We start from the raw sequence: 18424 nt of genomic DNA, 5'->3' as shown, positions 1-18424 counted from the left end.
TATGTATGTATGTACATAAATAACATTTTTGGCGCCAAGAAGTTAAGAAAAATGATTGCCCAAAAAGGATTTCCTATTTACGTGTGTGTGTTTGTGTGTGTGTGCTTGTGTGTGTGTGTGTGTTTAAATTTTAATGTAGGATATTAACGCCTCTTTTTTTATATAATTTTGACGATTTGAGAAAAGTATTTCTGATAAATTAGTATTATTATTATAATAATAGTAATAATAGTAGTAATAATAATAATTATTATTATTATTATTATTATTATTGTCGTTATTTAACTGTAATTTAATTTTAACTCAAGAGTGCTTGGATGTATGGTAGCAATGATGATGCATGTCCGCTTCAAGAATTGTGCCTTGTTCATTCTCACTACTCTTATTGCGTTTTTAAGATTTTTTTTCTTTCTTTTTTTTAGTTTAAGTTTTATTTTTGCTATATAAATATTTTTCCTTTCATCATTTCTATTTAATTTAGTTTAATTTAATTATCTTCTTGTTATCAATCAGCAATAATTGGCTTATAACTATCTCTTATTGTTTTTTGTTTCATATTTGTACATACAGACACACATACAGATACACATACAGACACACGCACACGCAGATATGTATGTGTGTATATAACTTTTTGATAGTAACCATTCAAGAGTAATTGAAATCAATGCATTTTTCGTTAGTAAAAATACCATGTAAAACAGAAATATGACTTTTCATAAACTTAACATGTGCGTATATTTATAAAATATGTTTGAGTTGTATCATTAAACACACATACACTCACACACACACACACACAAAGACACACACATACAAACATACGTACATACACACATACAAACAAACATATATACCTGCCTACCTATCATCATTACCTTTGGTATTTAAATGAAATAGCCTTATGTCATGCTATGAAAATGATGTTTATTTTTAGATACAGTTTTTTTTTTCTTTTGTATTTATAGTCGCTATTTTTTTAATCATCTCAATATATAAATATAACTTAGATAGAATTTCTATAAATAGATTTGGCCCCACCCTTTTCCTGCTCCACGGCTTTAATCTTCACTAATTAGGATTTTTTTAACTTCAACTTCTTTTATCCTTCTACCTGCGTGTATCATGTTCTAAATTTAAGAAAATTTTGCAGCCAGGCACGGACTGTATGTGTCTTTCTACATGTGTTTGTTTGTTTGTTTGTATGTATATATGTATGTGTGTGTGTGTTTGTATAAATGTATCTATGTATGTATATATGTATGGATCTATGTATGTTTGTGTATGTATTTGTGGTTTAGATCACATTTATATGAACATATATACATTCATACACTTACAAACACATTTATATTTATATATATATAAATTTTTATTTAAATAGAAGCCTTTTTAATAACTTGTAAATTCAAGCCAAAACCTGATCTAAAGCCTATTCGGAGGTAGTTTTTTTTAACGAAAATGACAAATTTAGTAAAATTCTATTGAAGTTTTGGCCATTAGGTTATTATTTTTCATAAGTTCTCCATTCTATCTCATCAAGAAAAATGAAAAAAATTTAAAAATAAAATTTTTTTTTTATTTAAATCCACTTTTTAATGTTTTATAAAAGTTGCTAGCGGCCGTCTGAAGATCGAATTTTTTTCTAATTTTAGTAGAATTAGTAACAAAAATTAAAATTTATTTAGTAATTTAGATTAAAAATTAAATTGTTTATTAGTCAGTAACTATTTCTTAAAATGCCGCGACTCGATACGGACGTAAAACTTGATTTTAAAGACGTTCTGTTCAGACCCAAAAGAAGTACCATTGCTAGTCGGGCAGACGTCAGTTTAGTCATCTTATTCTTATTTTCCACTGTAAATTATTCACTTTAATTACGTTTATTATAATTATTAATTTTATAATTGTATTTACCGTTTATTATGTTGCATTTTCCGCGTGTTTGTAGGTTGATTTGACCAGAGAATATATCTTTAGAAATTCTAAAATGAAATATGAAGGGGTTCCAGTTATGGCCTCCAATATGGACACTGTTGGGACCTTTGAAGTTGCAAAGGTGCTATCTAAGGTATGCACAATATATATTTTAAAACCGTTTTTTTTAAATTTTATTGCATTTGATTTAATGTTAATATTAATTAATACAATGAACTTAAGTTAGTTGTTGGTAGAGTGTATTTAAAACACAAATAATAAGTTGAAATATTTTGTTTAGTTCAAAGTCTTCACTGCTGTACACAAGTATTATTCTGTCGAAGAATGGAAAGACTTTGCTGCTAAAAACCCAAGTGCCTTGCCTGTGAGTAAGCTAAAATCTTTCCCATCTCATCTGTCGCATAAACTAATCTTAATAGAAATAAATTCATTTTAGATTAATTTACTAAAATTTCAGCACGTAGCAGTCAGTTCAGGCATGAAGGATAGTGACCTGGAGAAGTTGAAACAAATTATAAAAGCTGTCCCTGAGCTAATGTACATCTGCCTCGATGTTGCTAATGGCTACTCTGAACATTTTGTTAAATTTGTTAGGAATGTTCGTGAACAGTTTCCTGGCCATACCATCATGGTTTGTGTGCATTCGTGCTATATTTTGTTTGTTGTTACAATTATTATTTGTTTCGTTTTGCATTATGATGGTAAAAAATATTTCTATGAAAATTTAACGTTAGTTCAATTTCAAAAGTTTAAACAGTTTAGACATTAGTTTTTGCAAAATCGAATTAAAATGGAGTATACAAAAAAAAAATGAAAACAAAAAACAACCCAGGCAGGAAACGTAGTAACCTGTGAAATGGTGGAAGAATTGATAATTTCAGGAGCTGACATCATCAAAATCGGGATCGGTCCGGGGTCCGTTTGCACCACCAGGAAGAAAACTGGGGTGGGGTATCCTCAGTTGAGTGCCGTTCTGGAGTGCGCCGATGCTGCCCACGGATTGGGAGGGCATATTATTTCTGTTCGTCTGTTTGTTTCTTTTCGAGGCTGTTTCTTTTTTGGGGTTCATTTTTTGTGGGTCATTTCTTTGTACGATTGTTGTTTTCTAGGTTTGCCAGGGAAAAATTTTTGTTGTTGTTAAGGGTTATTAATCATGTATAACAAATCACAATTAGCCATGCACAACCAATCACATTTAATTAATTAATAACCAGCCAATCATATAACAAATCACAATTAGCCATGCACAACCAATCAAGTTTAATTAATTAATTACCAGCCAATTGAGCCTGCTTTTCACACACAACTTGACAATAAAAATTAACAACCAACTAATCACAATCAATCAAACATGCGCGCGCGCACACACACACGCACAAACACACACACAACCGACCAATCAAAATGAACCAACTCACACTCAACTTGAATCAATCACATTCAAGGATGGTGGCTGTACATGCCCTGGTGACGTATCAAAGGCTTTTGGGGCTGGGGCAGATTTTGTAATGTTAGGAGGAATGTTGGCAGGGCATGATGAATCCGGAGGTGAACTTGTCACCAAGGGCAAGAAAAAATTTAAACAATTTTATGGAATGGCTTCAAAAGTTGCTATGAATAAGTATAGTGAGAATAAGGATTTACTGGATTACAGGTTTTTTTTGCGTGGGGTTGGGTTTAATATTTTTTTTGTGGGGAGATGTCAATTTTATAGCGATGCTATTAGTGATTAGGGGAACTATGATGATACACTTAAATGTTGTATTGGTGGACGCAATCCTCATCATCATATTCACCATCTTCATCGCCATCATCATCATCATCTTCACCAGGGCCTCAGAGGGCAAGGTCGTAGAAATAGAGTATAGGGGACCCATAGAGAAGACCCTTATCGATATTTTGGGTGGGGTGAGATCCACCTGCACTTACGTTGGGGCTTCTAAATTGAAAGAACTGAGCAAGCGTACTACATTTATTAGGTTGTATGTCTTTATTTCTGCTTATCCATTTGTTTGTGTGCGTGTCTGTGTGCATGTCTGTGTATGTATCTGTGTGTGTGTATCTGTGTGTGTGTACCTTTATTTACGAATTATTAATATTAATTTTAAGTGTTTTGATTACAATGATATTCAGTTTTTGTTTTACAGCAATTCATGTCAACCCTAACCCCCAACCTCTTTCCAGGGTGACCCAACAGCTGAATGAAGTATTTACACCATTCAACAAACCAGAGGACCAGTGATTGCATGCATAGGTGCCGCTCTAGTCGCATTTTTCCTCTGTTTGTCTACCTAATTAGAGAAATTAAGGAAAAAATTAATATATATTTATTGAGGAATAAGTTAAGTAATTATTGTTAGTTCTTTGTGTGATCTGGTTTTTATATTCATTTGTTCGTTCGCTCGTTCAATCATACGTTCATCCATTCATTCGTTTATTCGTTTATTGCATTCATTCATTCATTTATTTATTTATTCAGTCATTCATTCATTTATCCGTTCTTTTTTTTATGTTAAATATTTGTCATGTTTGGACGTGTTTTTTGGTATTTTTCAGAAAGTTTAATTCACTGGTTCATCCAACTTGTTCATTCGTTTATTTGCAGTTTTGTTTCGATTTTATACAGGTACATTATTATTTTGTTTGTTTGTGTGTTGGTTTGTTTTCTCCGATGAATGGTTATCTTGTGTAGTGTAGATTTTATAATGTTACAGATGTTTTCTATCATTGATAATTTTTCTCAAAATTGTGTTTTATATTAGTTATTTTCCAACTGTAGACGATTAATGCATGTGTGTGGTACATATAATTGTTTAATCAATCAATCAATCAATCTTCGTCTTCGTTTTGCGTCCAGAGACCCGGTTCCCCGAGGTAGGACGTTACATATAGGAGGTAGGACATATAATCGTTTAATATTATCATATTATATTATTTTCATGTCTGGCGTTGTTTTTTAATTTTTCACTAATCATTCATGAACTTCTTTCAAGCTTGTTATCAATGTTCTCATTAACATTGGCTACTGCATACTTTGAAGTGTTTGTGTGTGTTCGCGTGTTTGTTCGTGTGTGTGTGTGTGTGTGTGTGTGTGTGTGTGTGTGTGTGTGTGTTTTTACAATGTTATTAACGTCGTTCTGTTTTTTGTTCCATTATACTCTTTTTCCCTTGAAATTTCATTGAATGTGGTGATGAGTGAGAAATAAAGAAACCTCCTTTTGTTTAACCGATCTGTTGGGTTCAACATCTTGAGGTTCTTATTCTTTAAAGTAGAGGGTCTTATTCTATAAAATTAATTCTTTTAAAATTTGAAAGGTTTTTCACAGAAGTTCTGTTTGCATCATGTGTGAGTTTGAGATAGCTGATGGTATGTACATGACAATTTTTATTTTATTTAAAAGTAAACTTCTACGAAAGATAAAACAAACAAATGTATTCGTCCATCTCTAAAAAAACATATGTAGGCCAAGGCCGAAAAGAAATGGCGACTCACGCCGTGGTTGGGGAAAAAATATTTGTCGGAAAAAATTATTGCATTTGCGAAAAACCCTACCAGGAAGGAGAATTTATGATTGAATGTTCCATTTGCAATAATTGGTTTCACGGAAAGTTAGTCCGGCCGTGTTCTACGAGTTTGCCTAATTTTCGCCTGCACCACTGCTTTTTTTATTTGTTCGACGTCTGTTTTAAAAAATTAAATGCATGCTTTAAAATTAATGAATGTTATAATTTTATAATTTATTTCATTGAAAATGCAGACGGTAAAATATTTTTAAAGTTAATTTTTAGTTTTACGTTATGTTATTTTCAAATTTTGCACAATACACATTTAACTGGCCTGGGAAGTGTAATTGAAATCTGCAAGCGGTTCAATAGTTTTCAACTTGAAAACTTTTTAAGTATTATATATATATAGAATAAAGTCGCCGCCAGCTGTTGCTTTTATGTAATTCTATTACTTGTAAAACTTGGTGGATAAATGAATGAATGTTGAAAAAGAGACATTTAAATTAAAATTTTTTTTTATTTATCATTATTCCTCTCCTAAAGATGTGTACTAATAACTGAAGAGAACTCAGCCTACATTGACCAATATCACTGTCCAAAATGCAAAGAAACACATGGCCCCTTAATATGTTAGTGAATAAATGTGCTATCAGTTATATATTTTACAATTACTATTTACATTAATTTATTTTAATGATAATGTATATATCATTGTGTATGGAATATACTTAGTGTAAGTTTTTTGTATATAATATTTGCTAACAAATGTACTAGGTATATTATTCAGTTTTATTATAAAATGTTTTACTATATTATTAAATAAACTGTATGCTATATTATTATATGGTGGTTTTGTTTTTTCAAAATTAGATTTTTATATGGCTTAATTATATATTTTTTTTACTTTAAAATAGTGAAAAAAAGATTTATAGCTTGCCTTGATTTAGACTCTGAAACATGCACAGCACAATATCAGGTCTGTTCTCTCTCTCTCTCTCTCTCTCTCTCTCTCTCTCTCTCTCTCTCCTCTCTCTCTCTTTCTCTCTATTTTAAACTATTTTAAAAATAGTTTTTCTTATATAAATTAATTAAAGCATCATTTAAAAATGAAATTAGAGCTAAATTTATTTTATTTTTGACAATTTTTTTTTCATAAATTACTTGAAATTAGGGTTAAAGTTGAAATGTACAATATTTTTTTATTTTCTCATTGTGAAAATGTTGTCCATTCTACCAAAGAACGTGAGAACCGGTTCAAAAAAGTTTATGGAAAAGTTAAAAACTAGGAAATTTTTAAGGTTTTTTCTCTTGATGTTTTTTAACCACACCCACGTACAAATATAGGCACACATATACACACACATATCAGCAGAGACATACATGCACACACACAGAGAAATACACACACAGAGAAATACACACACATCAACGCAGACACACATGCACACACACACACACACACATACAAACATGCAATGATACAGTGCAGAAGACATACCGGTCATATCATTACATGGCTCTGAGTTGACATTTGATTATTTGGAGAAACATTCTTTTGACAACCCAATCCTCTCCACTTCGACTGATGGCCTACATCTTCAGACTCCTCCAACCAATTTTTCTGCTCAAGCTGTCGAAGATCTTGTTGGTTAGTCTGTTTGTTCGTTTGTTTGGTTAGTTGATAATGATACTGGGGACGCAGACTCACACACATGCATACACTCACACACACACACGCACACACATACTTATTAGGACCTATGCAAGAAATTAGTGTAATAGATGTGGCCAGGCAAGAAGACCATAGAATGTTCTTGAGAGAGTGGACAAATTATTTCACCAACCAGAGTAAGAAAAAGATACTAAATCTACTGAGTCTTGAATTTAGTAATTCCAAGTTAGTAATTATACTTTTGTTTTTTATTATTATTACTATTTTTGTTATTATTATTATTGTTATAATTTAAGGTTATCAGAATTAGTCACACCACCACAAATTGTCTTCGACGTTAGCTGGGTTACAAATATGTGGCCCAATGACGAAACAATGTATCTTAAACCTGAGGTATGTGTGATTGCGCGTGTTTGTGTTTGCGTGCGTGTGTATGTATGTGTGTCACCAACAGGTCCAGAAATATTGTTTGATGAGTGTAGAAGATAGTTACACAGACTTCCATATTGATTTTGGTGGAACCTCAGTTTGGTACCACGTAGTTAGAGTTAGTTGGCTATTATATTTTAATTAGTACACCAATGAATGTTGAACATCTATCTAATTTCAATTCCTAAATGGTTCTCTTTTTTATTAGATAATGTTGAGTATCAATAAGCGTTCGATATCTAGCTTATTTCCATTTTATAATGGCTCTAAATTATTTTTTAAAATGATTTATAGTGTATAGAGTGTCTTTTTTTTGTTGGGCATGTAAATCCAATTGTTAAAAGGTTCCAAATTTTTGAAAACTTGAATAATATTTTGTAATAAAGGGCGAGAAAATTTTCTACCTAATCAAACCAACCCCGAGCAATTTGGCGGAGTTCGAAACGTGGATGAAATCTTCTGAACAGCCCATGACCTTTTTTGCTGATATTGTTACTGAATGTTACCAGTTAGAGTTTCGTCCCTTCACTGGGGCGGCTATCATTCGTGTTATTGTCTCTAGCTATCGTATCAAAACGCCATTCACACTTGATAAAATAATGAGTAGTAGCTACCATAGCAATAATAATAATAATTATTATTATTAAAAATAATTAATTTTTTCAACTGCCAGGGTAAAGATAAAGCAGGGTGAGACCGTGTTTCTACCATCTGGATGGATTCACGCCGTCTGGACGCCCAAAGAATCATTAGTCTTTGGAGGAAATTTTTTAAACAGTTTCAACACTGATATACAGTTGCAGTATGTTCAGGCGTTCTTTCTTTCTTTTTTTCGTTCGTTCGTTCGTACGTTCATTCACCATCATTTCGTCTAGACTCCCAATGAGTTTAGTTTTTTGCGCTAGATTTTTTATACCGCTTCAACATTGAGATATCGTTGCAATATGTTCATGCGTTCGTTCGTTCGTTTATCAACTTGTTTAGATCTCCCAAGGAATCTTGTTTGTTCATTCGTTGATTCGTTCGTTCGCACATTTATTCAGCCGTTCGTTCGTTTGTTCGTTCATTCATTCGATCATCATTATTATAACTGATCTGCAGTTGTATGTTTGAATTTTCTTTTTTTGATGGTAGACGATCGGGTGATTGATTGATTAATTGGTTGGTTGTTTGATTGGTTGCGTACATACACAAAAACGTACAGAATTTACAATCTTGAGAAGCGAATCCTGGCGCCCAACAAATATCTCTTCCCTAACTTCGAACCTCTGCATTGGTTCGTTGCCTCGAGTTTGACCTCCAAGGTTAAAGGTCAGTATCTCTGGGCCATCGTGGTGATGATGATAATGAAGGTGATGATGATGATGGTGATAGTCGTTTATTACTCGGACGACTCCATCGTCACCATCACAACCGACGGCATCATCATCATAACTCACACAGACCTTCTGGAAAGAAATCAGAGGCTACCGAAGTACCTGATAGAGAGTCTGAAAGCCATGTTGCCTTGCCTGAGGGTGTGGTCCAGAGATAAGGAGGTTGACTGGAGGATGGTTGCTGATCGGTGGTTGAGTGGTTGATTGTTTAGGTGGAGGTAATTGATTAGTCGATTGGTAGAAGATCCGCGATATTTACTTTAATTATTCAAAGAATTCGTTAGTCCAATCGTTTATCTATCGGTTCATTTAATTAATTAGTTAATTAATTAGACGAACCAATCGACTGAACAGAACATGAAGATCCAGCCGATTCCGCCAAGAATCAACCACAAAATTCTTCTCAGGGATATCGACTACATAGTTGCAGTCAAATACGTTGGCTATAATTCATATTATCATTATTTTCTATGATTTATTATAACCATATTATATTATCTATCTATCTATCTATCTATCTATCTATCTATCTATCTATCTATCTATCTGATCAATCAAAATAATGAAGGATAGTTAATAACGCTGTCAATAAATATTTCAAACAGGTTGAAGTTAGAGACGAGCTGACAGGCAAACCCTGTTACGAAGTGGACACGTCAGCAGCGGCGTCCTCGTCGTCGTCGTCATCATCATCCTCCATATCATCATCATCATCGTCGTCGGCATCATCATCATCAGCCGCATTGCTGTTGAGTCCTATATTGAGGAAGAAGAATCGAAGTTTTGATCTCAGTAAATTTGTCAAGAGATGATGATGATGATCGTGACGATGTGAGGATGGTGGTGATGGTGTTTGTGATGATGATGATGTTTGTGGTGATGATGCCGTTTGTGATGGTGATGATGTTGTTTGTGATGATGATGATGATAACAGTATCTGCTACACGCATGTAATATTAACTAAATTATTTTTCATTTGGCTTGTATTCGTTGTTATTATTATTATTGTTATTATTGTTATTTTTGCTATTGTTACCATTAATCTCCTTAAAGCATCATTACCATAACAGTTTTTAAATTTTATTTTCATTGAATTTATTTTACTCAAACACACACTCACATACGCACACACACACACACACACACACACAAATGTATCTTAATGTTATATCAGGGACTAATTATCATCGACCATTAGAGTAGTAGTATATTAATTTAAATCTATTTATAAATGCCATCGTCCTTATCACTGTCACATGTTTGCTGTCATACATACATACAAACATGCATGCATGCATACATACATACATACATACATACATACATGCATACATACATACATACATACAAACAAACAAACAAGCATAAATTCATACATACATACCTACATACATACATAACATTTACAATTTTGTTAACCTTATTATAATAATAGCTCAATTGATTATAGGAATTTATATATACATACGTGTATATGCGTTGAATGTTTGTTTGTGTTTATGTGTCTGTGTGAGTGTGTGTGGTGTGTATGTTTGTATGTGTACATGGTATTATCTGAGTTAATACAATTCACAAACAGCTTGTATATCTGTCTTACTTGTGCATTTGCGGATGGATTTTTTTCCCTGTATTTCAAATGTATTTCTATGTGTGTACATTTGTATTGATATTGTACACGTTATGTCTGTCTGTCTGTCCCTCTGTCTGCATGTGTGTATGTGTGTGCGTGTCTGTGTGTGTGTTTTTACGTTTATATATGTACTTATGTGTGTATTATTTTCCTTTGTTTTTCCACAACCCCATATATACATACAATTATTCCTTTATATGACCGTGTATATATTGTTTTTGAAGGTAGTATAGGCGCGCACACGCACACACACACACACACACACACACACACACACATATATATATATATATATATTTATATAATTTGTATTACTTCTTCATGGTACATTGTTATTTAGAAAAGTAAAACCTGATATTTCCATTTTTCAGACAGAATTATTTATTTAACTGATTAATTAATTAATTATTTATTCATTTGTTTGATTGTTTGTTTGTTCGTTTACTCGTCCGTTCGTTCGTTTGTTCTTGATAGTTGTTTACTTGTTTATTTAAAGTTTTTAGTTTATTTTCTTTGCTTTTTTTTCGTCTTTTTTTTCTCCCGTAAAATTAAATACAAAAAAATTGAAATATTAAAAAAAAATGTTGAAAAATGGAATGGTAGGAAAGAACTTTTGACCCTTGGTTATCGGCGTTTGATCAGTTCACAAACATTGAATGAAGATACATGGTTCAGTTCATCTCTTGTTCGTTTGTCTCTCGTTCATTCGTTTGTTTGCTAATACGTATGTTAATATTTACACACACCACACACACGCACACACACATACGTGTCAAACACGCTACGCATATGCATACACCTTGATTGCGTGTATATATATATATATATATATATATATATATATTTGTATTGCACTTTTTAATAATCAGTGAACTCAGGTTGTATTAATAATTCTGAAAACGTACAGTCTCTATCACTGTGTTAAATGTTATAGGAATGTTCGTGTGGTAGTGTTTTATTACTCTCTTGTTAGTTTATAAATGTCTTTTTTGATTATTTTTGATTAATTACTTGTTGTTTTAATTAGATTTTAATTAGTTTCCTTTAGGTTATTATTGTTATTTTTTGATGTTGTTTTTCTACTACGGTTTATATTCCTTCTATCTTGTTTCTTTACCTTTATGAGAATTGACTGTTTTTTTTTCTGATTCATTCATTCGTTCATTCATTCATTCATTCATTCAGTCGCTCCTTCATTCGCTCGTTCATTCATTCGTTCGTTTGTTTGTTTGTTCGTCCATTTGTTTGTTACATCTTTTTCACAATAATAATCGTAAGTATTAATATTAACAATGAATTAATGATAATAGTAAGAATGGTAAATGGTTTCATCTCCCCGCAAAAATGTGTACACACACACGTATGTAATAATGTGAGTGAATTTTTAGTTAAATGTCGATTTCTTTGTGTTTGCACTTATGAAAATGATTTTTTGTTTGTTTTTTTGATTAAAAACAATTTATAAAATCAAAATTTGGTTTGTTATAATTGAATAGAATTGCATGTATGTGTGTGTGTCTTTGTGTGTTGTGTGTGTACGTATGCGTCTGTATGTGTGTGTGTTGATGTGTGTGTATATATCTTAATTTTCATGTTGGTGTATGCATGTATGTAAATCGAACGCGGATTTGGTTTTTTGAACCTAAGTTACCTTTTAATTTACAATTTAAACTTAAATTACCTTTTACACACTGGTCATATGTTTAATGTAAATAAAAAATTAAAATAGGAAATCGCTCTTTATTGCCTAATTTATCCGCGATTATTGCGATTTTTATCAAATTTTTCTATTTAAATTTTTAGAGTTCAGTCTTATATTTTTGCAGATTTAATTTTAATCTATTTTATATAAATTTTATATTTTGTTTGATCATCATGCAAGTTGACTGTAACGAAAAAATCGGATTATTAGGAAATCGAAGGCAAATTTTTTCAAAAATTTATGAAAATTTATTTTCAAAAAATTAACGATTTGTCATTTTTACGAGTTTATTTAAAAAATTTTCGTAAAACCGATGATTTTGTTACATTATTACACATTCTAGTTAACTTGCTATTGGTGGCTGGCCAAAGATTTGTTGATCATGAACTAATTTCACTGGCTGACGATAAAACTAACTAACTAAACTGACATTTCATTACAGTTTTCTTTTTTTTTGTTCAAAATCAGTGCCTATCTAATCTAAGGTCTTACCAGCCAACCAATCAATCAAACACCAAATTATTTCATTTAGTCAACAAATCTATCAACCAGTTATTAGTTGTTTAATTATTTATTTATTCATTTAATTATATTTTAAACAATTACATTTTTAGATCTGAGAATAATGAAATTACTAATCAGCGTCGTCATGACGATGGTAGTGATGATGATGATCATGTCAATAGGAATGCACCCATTATTAGCATTATGTAAGCTTGTATAATAAATGTATGAGTGAGTGAGTGAATGAATGAATGAATGAATGATAAAATAAAATTTTAAAAATCTTCATACAGTCGAAAACCTCTTATATATGGTTCAATAAACAACGACGATGATGATGATGAAAAAAAACCAGTGAGTTATGATTACAATGATGATAATAATAATAATTATAATATTATGAATAATTATTATAACAGTAATAAAGTTATATAATATAAATGGTAATAATATTATCATTTGGAATAGTATCTCACTGATAGCATTAAATGACTAACCAAAAATCATCCCACACGGCAATCACTGACGCAATCATAATCATCACTACCAGCTGATGCCTAAAAATAGAATTGCTCCTGGTAATAGTAACAATGCTGATGATGATGGTGATGATGACAACCGCAATGATAATGTCATCGTCATCACCGATGGTTACAATGATGATGATGATGATGGGGGTGGTGGTGGTGGTACCGTTGCATCCACTGCTAAACAGAGTAGTATTGTTACTATGTAAGTTGTGATGATGATGATGATGGTGACGGTGATGATGATGATAATAATAATGAGGAAGGTGCTGATGGTGATGATGATAATGATGATGATAAAAGTGATGATGATGATGGCGGTGATGATGATGATTTTGTCTTTATTTTTCCAGTTTCTCCATCTGGAATACAATGATGGGAACTTCCATACTAAGCATTCCCTGGGGCATTGATAAAGTTAGTGGATGGATGGATGGTGGGAAAGATGAATGAATGAATGATTGAATGAATGAATGAATGAATAGTTGGATATATATACTAGCATACGTATGAATTGATGGATGTACGAAGGAATGAACGAAAGACAGACCAACTAACTGGCTTAATGAATGAAGGAATGATTGAGTGTAAAAATTCATTCATTCATTCATTCATTTATTCATTCGTTCAATCAATCAATTTATCAATCAGTCAGGTTTTGTGTTTGGTATAATATTATTGGTAGTAATGGCTGGTCTGACGCTGTACACTGCCTATCTGATAGTTAAATCTCAAAAAAACATCGGTTGGTTTATTGATTGATTGATTGATTGATTGATTGATTGATTGATTAGTTAAATTGAATGAAATAAATTTCATTTTAGGTCTCTCAAATGCCAAAGATCTAGATTTTTCCGAGATATGTCGTCACTATTTAGGATCTTTCGGTGCCGGGGCCAGCTATTTATTATCTTTGTTATCTCTCTCCTGTGCAACTATCGTCTATTGGATATTAATGTCAAATTTTTTGTTCAATAGCGTCGATTTTGTTTATGGTTGGTTGAATGAATGAACGAATTAATGATTGAATGATTGAATGAACAAACAAAACAATTAAATGAATGAATTTAAAAATTCGTGTTAAACCAACGTATCAGTCAATAGAATTAAGTATGTTAAACAAACGATGGAATGAATGAATGAACGAATGAATGAACGAATGAATGAACGAATGAATGAACGAATGAATGAACGAATGAATGAACGAATGAATGAATGAATAGATGAATAAAAAGATAGCGAGATAGTAAAAGTGAATGAATGAACTTCAACTTTTAAATGCTTGCCAACAGAAACCGTTAACAAAGAATTCAATGTTACCAACAACGCCTCTTCTATAGATGATGGTAAGATGAATGGTTGAGTGAATGAATGAATGAGTGAGTGAATGAGTGAATGAATGAGTTAATGAATGAGTTAATGTAACAACGACAGCAATATTTGTCATGCAGTTATTTGCTTTGTACCGGTACCAACACGGAATCGATCCTTCCAGATATACAACATCTACAACAACATTAATCGCGACAACAACAACTACTACATCAACAACTACAATCACAACAACAACAAAAAAAACAACATCATCAACAACAACAACATCAACGATTTGTTTGTTGACGATTTAAACTATCCCAGCCCTAAACTTCAACGATTTTACGAACAAAATCTTGTTTGGTTACAGAATGACAACAACAACAACAACGATGATGATGACGTCATCATCAACAACAACAGCAACGACACAAATCCCAACAAAGATATGATATACCACAGAATATGGAACATAGAACTGACAGTACCGTTGTTTTTGTTGCTGATCATCTTCCCGCTCTTGAATTTTAAATCTCCTACCTTCTTCACGAAATTTAATGCGTTTGGTTCGTTGGGGGATTAATCGATTGACCGATTGAATGAATGAATGAGTGAGTGAGTGAATGAATGAATGAATGAATGAACGAATGAATGAATAGATTGATGAACGAATGAATGAATAAATGAATAGATTGATGAATGAATAATGGATAAATGGATAGAGTGATTGAATGATTTAAAATAACCATTCAAGCCGATGACCATCTCCAGATTTTACTGAATGATTCAATTAATGATTAATTAAATAGATAGAAAGGTTAATGGACGCATGAATAAGTGAATACACATAACACACACACTAACAAACACACGTATACACACACAAACACACACAACGTACAGGTACCATTTCGATAATCTACCTCGTTACCTTCATCACCATAAAGGCCTGCAGGTGGGGCTTAAACCTTGATTTCAACTCATCCTCATCGTCTTCCTCATCATCATTCCATGACGGTTCATGTTAGTGGTGACGAGATGCATGAATGGATGAATGAATGAATGAATGATTGAATGATTGAATGGATGGGTGGATGGATGAATGAATGAATGAATGATTGATTGAATGGATGGATAAATGAATGAATGAATTAATGAATGAATGAATGAATGAATGAATGAATCAATGAATGAATGAATGAATGAATGAATGAATGAATGAATGGATATTACTTCAAAATAAAATTTCAGATTTTAAATGGACATTCCCCGTTTTAAGCGGCATGCTGTCCCTGGCTTACTTCATACACAACGCCATCCTCTCCATACTAAAGAATCAGAAGAATCCTGAAAATAATGTGCGTTCGGTGGATGAATGAATGAGTGAATGAATGAATGAGTGAAGGATTGAGGGATTGCATGAGTGCATAAATGATTGATTCATTTTGTTACTCGTTCATTCATTTATCAATCTTTTCAGACTACCGTCTTTTCATCCATCTAACAATCAATCAATCTTTTTGTTCATTCACCCATCTATCAATTTATTTATTCATTCGTTCGTTCGTTCATTCATTCACTCATTCATTCATTCATTCATTCATTCATTCATCCATCCATCCATCCATGCAACAACTCAGACCAGAGACCTCTCCATAGCTTACATGTGCGTCATGTTTACGTTCGTCTTCATCGGCGTCACCTTCTATGCATCCTTTCCACTGGATAAGTCTTGCATTGCTGATGTTAGTTCTCATTGGTCGGTCGGTTGGCTGGCTGGCTGTGATTGGTTGGTTGGTTGGCTGGCTGTGATTGGCTAACTGTGATTGGTTGGTTGGCTGTGATTGGTTAATTGTGATCGGTTGGTTGGTTCATACATTCATTCAATCATTCGTTAATTCATTAATGCATTAATTCATTTCTTCATTAATTCATCCGTTCATCCATTCATCCAACAATTATTCATCAATCAATCTTCGGGAAACCGGGTCTCTGGACGCAAAACGAAGATTGATTGATCCAACAAACCGGCCAACTTATTATAGTTTTCACTGCGCACTTGTTTACTCACATTCAATCAATCAGTCAATCAATCAACCATCCAACCAACAAACCACTCATCCAACCAGCCATCCATCCATCCATCCGACAGAACCTCCTGAACAACTTCATAGCATCAGACATCCTAACTTTTTTAAGCAGAATCTTCTTACTCATCCAGATGACAACCGTCTTTCCATTATTGGCTTATATATTTAGGTTATTATTATTAATATTATTGTTATTATTGTTATTATTGTTATTATTATTGTTTTTATTAGGTCTCAGTTGATGGTGATTTTGTTTAAGAAAGTTTACCCTGGGTTAGATAATTATCCATTTTTATTAATTTATTCGTGTTTTGATTGATTCGTTCGTTCGTTCTTTCGTTCATCCGTGCATTCGTTCGTTCGTTCGCTCATTCATTCTTTCATTCACCGCCATCATCATCGTCATCACGATCAACTTCGGCATCATCATCATCAAGATTGTTCCACGTCCTAATGTTCAATTCGTGTCTGGTGTCCGTCTGTATCCTCTTCGCCATCTTCTACCCCCACATCGGCAGTATAATAAGGTTGGGGGTGGGTGGGGCCGATGATGATGCTGTTGGTGGTGATGATGCTGTTGGTGGTGATGGTGATGATGACGATGGGGATGTTGATGATGACAATGGTGATGTTGATTATGACGTTGTTGATGATGATGATGCTGTTGTTGGTGGTAAGGACGATGGTAATAATGTTGTTGTTGTTGATGATGGTTACTACAACAACAACAACAACCACTACTACTACTACTACTACTACTACTACTACTACTATTATGATTATTATTATTATTGTTATTACTATTTGCAGGTATTGCGGGGCGATATGTGGCCTGGGGTACATATTTAGCCTGCCAATCATCATCTACCTCATTCAGTCACGTGCTTCCGGCAAACGAAACATCGTCATCATCACCCTTGTACACGTCATCGTCGTCGTCATCGGTGTGGCTAATTGTGTAGCGCAGTTTTTTATGTGATGAGGAAGATGATGATGGTGGTGATGATAATGATGATGATGATGAAGATGATGATGATGAAGAAGAAGAAGAAGAAGATGATGATGATAGTATAGATCTTGCCAATGATGATGATGATGATGATTACGACAAACATTATACACGGCAAGACAATAATAATAAAATACAATTGAATCATGAGATTATTATCACGTAACATATTATATGTGTGTGTTTGTGTGTGTGTGTTTGTGTATGTATTTATGTATATATATAATTATATATGAATTCTGCCGAATAGTTGGCATCAATAATGAATAGTTCTAGTTCAAAGAAACCAAACTAGTTCTGGAGATGATTTGTGAAGAATTGAAATAAAGCATTATCTGCTGCTTTGATGAATTCAAATAGCAACAGTTTCATTACATTTTCGTGATGAAGTTGGATGATAATTCTATTTTCAACAGATTGAACAATCCCCAGAAGATTCCAGTATGGAAAATTGAAAAGACGAACTTTAAACTGATTAATGCCAACAATTCGGTAGAATTCGTACAATACTGTATAAAATAAATATGGTCTTCCAACACACACGGAATGAATGAATGAATGAATGAATGAATGAATGAACGAGGAATGAATAATCATCTTCTTCATAATTGTTTTTTTTATCGTAATTATTGACTCGAAGAACAAATAACGTTAAACCAGGATGTCACATACATACATACGTACATACATACATACGTACATACATACATACATACATACATCTAT

General features: G+C 32.8%; 3 protein-coding genes across 3 annotated transcripts; all 3 read left to right on the top strand.

The window, feature by feature from the left end:
- Positions 1–1739: 1739 nt before the first annotated feature.
- On the top strand, positions 1740–4180 carry HELRODRAFT_180856 (hypothetical protein; the record flags this gene model as incomplete). Its single annotated transcript, XM_009030150.1, has 8 exons — positions 1740–1826; positions 1952–2071; positions 2219–2302; positions 2396–2569; positions 2771–2959; positions 3384–3592; positions 3771–3917; positions 4123–4180. The coding sequence occupies 8 exons, from the start codon at positions 1740–1742 to the stop codon at positions 4178–4180; spliced, it is 1068 nt and encodes a 355-aa protein (XP_009028398.1).
- Positions 4181–5419: 1239 nt separating this feature from the next.
- HELRODRAFT_88624 (hypothetical protein) lies at positions 5420–9126 on the top strand (the record flags this gene model as incomplete). The annotated part of the gene is made up of 11 exons (XM_009030088.1): positions 5420–5547; positions 5989–6074; positions 6617–6743; positions 6930–7093; positions 7201–7342; positions 7414–7510; positions 7572–7664; positions 7933–8054; positions 8220–8348; positions 8751–8857; positions 8990–9126. The coding sequence occupies 11 exons, from the start codon at positions 5420–5422 to the stop codon at positions 9124–9126; spliced, it is 1332 nt and encodes a 443-aa protein (XP_009028336.1).
- Positions 9127–13639: 4513 nt separating this feature from the next.
- Positions 13640–17668, top strand: HELRODRAFT_88518 (hypothetical protein; the record flags this gene model as incomplete). Its single annotated transcript, XM_009030078.1, has 11 exons — positions 13640–13702; positions 13937–14030; positions 14110–14284; positions 14924–15165; positions 15503–15616; positions 15851–15957; positions 16240–16344; positions 16752–16858; positions 16921–16962; positions 17127–17216; positions 17500–17668. Coding segments are annotated over 11 exons (1308 nt in total), but the record flags the coding sequence as incomplete, so codon positions are not given.
- Between the last annotated feature and the right edge of the window lie 756 nt (positions 17669–18424).

The sequence above is a fragment of the Helobdella robusta genome (assembly GCF_000326865.2).
Source record: "Helobdella robusta unplaced genomic scaffold HELROscaffold_65, whole genome shotgun sequence".
NCBI classification, from domain to species: domain Eukaryota; kingdom Metazoa; phylum Annelida; class Clitellata; order Rhynchobdellida; family Glossiphoniidae; genus Helobdella; species Helobdella robusta.
This window is presented reverse-complemented; position numbering and strand designations above follow the sequence as displayed.